The following is a 6,759-nucleotide window of genomic DNA, read 5'->3' on the forward strand; positions in this document are numbered from 1 at the left end:
ATTTTTAGTAGAGACAGGGTCTCGCTCTTGCTCAGGCTGGTTTCGAACTCCTGAGCTCAAACAATCCGCCCACCTCGGCCTCCCAGAGAGGTAGGATTACAGGCGTGAGCCACCGCGCCCGGCCCGAAATCAATTTTTAATGACAGAATATATTTGTTTCAGAAGTTATTTTATGCCTATAGGAAAATAAACTGAAGACTCTCAAATACTTGGACTGTGACACTGACAGAATTTCTCAAGGATTCAACCTCAAAAAAATATTCGATTTAGTAAAATCCTGCTATGTTTCCCATTAAAATATTCAACTTAGATCTACTTTTATAACGTTTACAAAAATAGGCGTTCCTTTAGGTAGAGTACATAAAATAAAAACTAAATACTTTAAATTAGAATTAGTTTTCTTCAACGTACCAAGTATTATTCATATGTAAGTCAGAGTTGTCCTGCCGTCATTTTTAGTGAGGATCATCAAAATGTGAATCTAAGAACTATACAATCTAATGAAATAATAAATATTTCTAAGCCCTAGGGAATAAACTTCACTAAAATTGTATGCATATTAAAATAAAAATAGCATTTCAGAAGGAACACTATATATTTAATATTAATTTCCTTACGTAAGTCTGGGCTACATAATAAATAAAACATATTCTCATTTGACATGACCACAGACATATAAGACAACAGCATGTTAGGACTGAAAAACACCAGTAAAACTACCCCAAAAGAGAACTACCTCTGAAAGAGCATTATAATTACATTTGGATCTGCTGGTGTGAAATTCTTTTATTTTACTGATATTTAACAATGGTTTCTGATAACCATTTTTAAGTAACCTTAAATTACCTCTATAAAAATACATGCATTCAAAGGAAATGGTTTCTCAAGTTTTTTTAAATTAAAAATATTCACTATTTAGCTTAAGAAACATTTTTGCAAAGTAGGTGCTTTGGATTCCTCAGATAATACATGTGGGAGTTACCAATTTTTTCTGAATTTTGAGTTGAATATTGAATCCCTTATCATCTGTGAGTTTGTCCTGAACAGGAGAAAGAGGACATGGGACTGATTAATAAATCTTAATTTCACTTTCTCACTAGAAGTGATATATGAGATATATGAAAATATGAGATATTTCATAATTACCTTTAGACACACACAACAGGACAGATTTGAGAACTCAAATACTCGTGTGTAAATGTCTGTTCTGAGGTTGGAAGGGAATGCCACTCCCGATTTCAACCAGGCCTGTGTAGTTCTGGGTGATTTCTTAGTACGCATAATCTCAGCGGGACAGAGCACATCCTACAGCTCCAGTTAGCAGGGGCTTCCGGTGTGGCCGGAGCCAGGCTCCGGCCCACCCCTCCCCCTGCCACATCGTCTCCTTGTCCCTCTCCAAGATACCCAGCTAAAGACACCATTTAGTAAAACCAGTGTGCCCACCAGACCAGACGCCCTAGCCCCCTCGTTTCAGCCGGTGTGCCACCCACACTCTTTTCTAGAAGTTCTAGAGATATCACTAGCTACCCTGGAATGCTTATCAGAAGCAAAAATCACATTAAATGACGCAAATGAAGGTTTTTTTAAAAAGTCATTCTTATCACCGTCCCAACACAGAGCCCATGGGACAAGGTGCTCTGCGGAAGAGAAGGGGTGGGCAAGCAGGTGCACCCCAGCCTCGCAGGCAGGCAGGGAGGGCCTCTGCTTCACACACTGGTTTCAGCGCAGGCTCAGCTACCCAGAGAGGATTCTAGAATGAAAAATATCCCCGAACCACCATGCCAGGCAGTACAAATTTTGAAATACTGCTACTGATGTGTATACACACACGTAGAGACATGCTCTTTTGGTGCACTGTAACAAAAATGACTTTCTGAGAAATCTAACAAATAATTTTCCTTTGAAACATGCTTTAATAAAATTACCAAATAATAATACCGTTAAGATATGTATATTCTTCAAATGAGAGAAAACTAATATTGACAGCGCCCTTTTGCATAAGCCACACTGCCACCCAAGTGATCAGGAAAGCAGCCCTAAATAATGCAGATGCGAACCAAACTGCATTTTAACATGATAAGTGAACATTGAGAAGTGAGCCATGCTATTATTTTTATACAATGTATTGTTTTCTCATTTGTTCTGAAGGATGCACATCTTAAGAGTAAACTGAATTTTGTTCTTTCTGTTAATCCCATGGAGAAGATGACCTACCCTAAGCATTTTTCTCTACTCATGTAATTTTTACTGTTGTTATCTGGCAAATGCTGAATTGTTAATTTAAGAATACACCCAGGACAAAGGCACTATCAACATTTCTTAAAGGTATGCAGTATTCCTCATTATCAGCCTTACCCCATAGATTCGAAAAAGCATTTCTGATAATCTTGTTGTCTTTAGTATTTTTAACAAACACAAACATTTTGGTACAGAAAAAGCATTCCTCTTCGGCATTTAAAGAGTTAGATCTTGAACAAAGTTGATAATGAATTAGTATTAACATTGATTCTCAATATGTAACCTCATTAAAATTGTTTCCATCTTTCACTATTTAAAATACTTCCGTAAGGATTTACTTACCTGGGAATATTCAAAGTCAGTGATAGGGGCTATGCTCTTGATATAGTCTGATCGAAACTGGTTTTCAGGGTTGGCCAGAGGAACCGGAGGGATGATAGTACTCATTGCCGAAACAATCGTCTTAATGGGGTGAAGAAAAAAACGTGGATTTAGGCTCCAAAATACATACTCTAAAATACATCTCTGTCTACACGATTTAAATAAACTTTCTAGTAAACAAACACGAAAAAGGTCCTTACCACAATGGCATCTTTAACATTTTTCCGAATGTCTAGAATTTTCTGTTTCTTTTCCCTGTATTGAAAGAGAACTGTTATTAGCTTAATTTACCCTTAGCACTGATTCCAGTCAACTGAGTGGGATTTTACCTTTCCTGCTGCAGCACTGAGCAGGACTGGTTTCACAAGAGGTCAATACCAACCTCCAAGACAACACCTGTACAAGTTTTATCTGGGAAAGGAAAATATCCCTCTTTTCTAATCTGTACTCTAAACAAACTTGAGTGCACACATTTTATAACCCACAGCTTTAAATAATCCCATTTTGTTAGAAAAGCAATGGCAAAATCGCTATGGATATTGCACATAAGTACAACTATAGTTATACTTGTAAATATGTTTTACTTAAATCTGTTGCTATTATAAACTGAAACACGTGCAACAAAGATATTAAAAATATATATTGACATATTAAGTGTGCTCAGAGCAACACCAGTAAAACAGACCGATACTCCAAGAGTATCTAGCAGATCATATTTAGCTAAGCAAGTTATTTTTCAAACTAGTCAGCGCCAGAGAAGGATTTGCCCCAATGGACCAAATCCCACAGCTCACATCTATTTTTCTCCCTTCGAAGGTCTACTCAGTTACCAAGCGAATTCCGGGAAGGCCGGGAAGGAAGGGGCAGCGCATGCAGTTTGGAGGCAGAACCCAGACCGATCGCTCTTACTCGGGGTTAAAGCCGTTCACGTGCAGGATCCTCATCTGCTTGACGATGGTGCTTTTCCCCGACTCGCCGGCCCCTGCAAGCAAACGAGAACAACGCTGTGAGCCGCGTCCCGGGACCTGCGCCCCGCCGAGGCCGGAGCCGCGCCGGCCTTACCCAGGAGCAGCAGGCGGTGAGTCGCCTTGTACGCCAGGCGCTCCTTCTGCAGCTGCTTCTCGATCTTCTTGTTGGCCTCGCGTCGTTCTTTCTCGTCGACGCCCTGGTCTTCCGGCGTCTTGCTGTTGCCCAGACACCCCATGCCTGCCCGCTCGAGGGACGTCGGGCACAGTCAGGGACGTGCGCGCAACGCGACCGGGACGTGCAGGTGTCGCCGGGGCCCGCGACGGCTTCTCCTCCTCGCTGCCGAGAGAGCCGGGCTGGTCTCTCGGTGTTTTCCGACCGGAGCGGAGCCGCTTCTCCCCCCGCCCGCCGCACACTCCCGACTAACGCGGCCGTGAGGGAGACGCGCGGAGCAAAGTGCTTTTAAAAATGTGATTATTTTAAAGATCCGCTGGGTAAATACCGCACGACGAACGGACCGGGGGGCGAGGGCGCCGAGCTCCGCTGCAGACAGCCGGGTGGCGCTGCGCCCGCGCTCGCCCGCGTCCCCGCGCCCGCACTCCAACCTCGCGCGGCCCCGCCCAGCGGGGACCCCGAGGGGGCGGCGCGCTCGGCCCGGAGCCCGCGCGGAGGCCGACGGGGCGGAGGGACGGAGCGCGCCGCCGGGTCCCACGGGGCGGCGGGGGGCGCCTGCCGGGCCGGCTCGCACCGCGCTCTGCCAACGCCGCGGGACGCGCGCCCCCGCCCCGGCCCGGGCTGCGCGAGGGGAAAGGGAGGGGAAGGGGAGCTGGCCGCGGGGCACCACAGGGAGGCGCTACCGGTGCTGGAGAGCTCGGGGAGCTGGCCCGTGACGGAGCCCGGCCGGGGCGCTCGCACGCTGGCCCGCGCCGCGTGGCTCCCTCGCACCCGCGCCCGCAGAGCGCGTCTGGGCGCGCGCCCCGCGTCCGCCGACGCCTCCCGCGCCGGGGCGGGCGAGGACTCGCGCACGGTCATGCATATTCTATCAGGGAGGAGGATCTCCGGGAGGCGCACCAGTCACACCGCCTTTGTTCCGCTCCGCTTCTAGACGATTCCAGCTCACCCACGCCGCTGCCTCCCCAGCCTCCCGTCTTTACCGCCAGCCCCCGTTTCTCCCGTGCAGTTCTCCCAAGCAGCACTCCCACTTTTCTAGAAGACACGGTGGCCTCCACCTTGGCATCGTAGCGGAGGGACGAACGAAGGCGGGGACCGGCTCCTGTTCTTTACCGAGATGCCCCCGGAGCGGCCGCCGGGCGCGGAGGTCGCTCCGGGGTGCGCGCGGCTGCTCCGGGCCGAGGGTCTCCGGCCCGGCACTGCGCTCGTCTTTTACATGCTTCGCTCAGCGCTGTCAAGTCCCTCCACTTTCGTCCACGAGGTCTTCCCTGGCTTCCGGCACTCCCGGCCTTCGCGTTCACGAGGGCGCAGACGCCAGCCCGCCAATGCCCTCCGCACCCCGCCGGCCCGGTCCGCTAGCTCTCCACTCCTGCGCAACTCCCCCCCAGCGGCTTGCTCCCTCGGGCACGCACGCACGTTCAGCTCCGTCCCATTTAGACCCGCGCCACCTTCAGTCTCACGCCCGCCTTGTCAGTCCCACCGGTGTTCCTCCTGCCCGCCGCAGCCAAGAATCACAAAGGGAATCCGAGTGCGCCCTTATTTCCTACCCCTGCTCACCCCTCAGCCGGCAGCCTGGCTGGGGTCCACACCCTACGCGGGAAATACTCTGGCCAAGGTCCTCGAGGGCCTCCCAGGGGCTAAACCCCATCAAAAAATTTTGATCTTTGTTTTCTTTGATCCCTCTGTGGAGCCTGTGCCGACCCCTCGGGGAGACCCTCTTGACCGCTGGCTTCCCCCACAGGGCCCTGTGGACTGGCTGGTCCTCTGGGCTCCTCTCCCACTGCAGGTTGCATTCGGGGCAGCCTTGGACCCAGCACGGCCGCTCTCCCCTTGCACGTGTTCCTGGCAGGCTGACTGCATCCTCCATACTGTGCACACTGGCTGCAGTCACGTCCTTGGATCTCCAGCCCAGCTCACCCTCCTGCCTCTGTCCCCACCTCCTCCATGGCGCCTCCAGTATCTCAGATTCAGTTTGCCAAAGACTAGTTCATCCCTCGTGCCACCCCCACGGCTTCCACCTGCTCCTCTCTCTGCAGTAAGGGCCCTTGATTGTCCCAGCCAGAACCACAGGAGTCATCCCAGTCTCCCTTTTCTTCTTGCAAACCCAGTTACTGTGTGGGCCTTTTTCCTAAATATCCGCCCTGTCCTTTCCATCCGGTCTTCCATGGCCGAGGTCTTAGATCACTGATTCTACGCTGGGTTCCAGCAGCGGCCTCCTGCCTGTTTCCACTGCCTCCTGTCTCAGTCCTTCCGGTGCACCCTGGGTAATGTGAATCTCACCACGTCACTGTCCCTATCCTCTACAAACAGGCTTGGTGTAAACCCTCCCCTTCTCAGCACTCTCCCCCATCCCTTTTCGTAACACTCGCAGTTCCTGAAAAGGCTGGTTCAGGTGCATGAGCCACTCTTCTTTCAGGAATACCTGGGGCCCCTGCTTCTGTGGGCCAACTGCCAGTTATCCTTGTAGCCTCACCTGGGCCTCACTGCTTCCCGCATGGTCGGGATTAGGTGCCCCTCCTCGTACTCTAACAGATTCCCAAGTCCCTCCCTGGTCTCACCCATCAGCTTGCATTGCAATGGTTTCTTTACTGTTCCATCAAACTCCGGACTTCTTGAGGGCCAGGGCTGAGTCCATCTCTGTACCCGCCGCACCTGTACCTGGTTCACTGCCTGGCCCGGAGAAGGACATGCTCCGTGAATATTTATTGAAGAGATGAGTGAATGCATGAAAGTCAAAGATAACTCCAGCTCAAGATATGAATTCTCATGAAAGGAATGTCATCATCAAACTTTAAAACATTTGTCCAATTTAGTACTGTATTGGAAAGAAGAATACTTTTTAAGAAACAAAAGCAACACCGGCAGAGGCAAAAATACAGTGTCATGCTCCATTCTGAGCTAGGTTAAAAGTTCTAGTCTTGTGGGAGAAGATAAGCTAGCATTGCTGCACACCCTGTGAGTGTGCTAACACACGTATTCACATGTGGCAACACGAACCTCGCA

The 6,759-nt window shown here is 49.9% G+C and overlaps 1 protein-coding gene across 2 annotated transcripts in view; it reads right to left on the reverse strand.

Moving 5' to 3' along the window:
* Nucleotides 1–6,759, reverse strand: part of GNAL (guanine nucleotide binding protein (G protein), alpha activating activity polypeptide, olfactory type) — a 160,956-nt gene that overhangs the window by 108,428 nt on the left and 45,769 nt on the right. The window contains exons 2-4 of one of the 2 annotated variants that reach the window (XM_012649992.1): nt 3,529–3,601; nt 2,820–2,874; nt 2,581–2,700 (exon numbers count right to left, since the gene is read on the reverse strand). In XM_012649992.1, coding sequence (XP_012505446.1) covers nt 2,581–2,700; nt 2,820–2,874; nt 3,529–3,601 — 248 coding nt within the window. Of the gene's footprint in view, nt 1–2,580; nt 2,701–2,819; nt 2,875–2,948; nt 2,957–3,528; nt 3,602–4,656; nt 4,693–6,759 lie in introns of those variants that run through there. The other variant, XM_012649993.1, reaches the window with a different exon arrangement.

The sequence above is a fragment of the Propithecus coquereli genome, unplaced genomic scaffold (assembly GCF_000956105.1).
Source record: "Propithecus coquereli isolate 6110/MARCELLA unplaced genomic scaffold, Pcoq_1.0 Scaffold308, whole genome shotgun sequence".
Taxonomy (NCBI): Eukaryota; Metazoa; Chordata; class Mammalia; order Primates; family Indriidae; genus Propithecus; species Propithecus coquereli.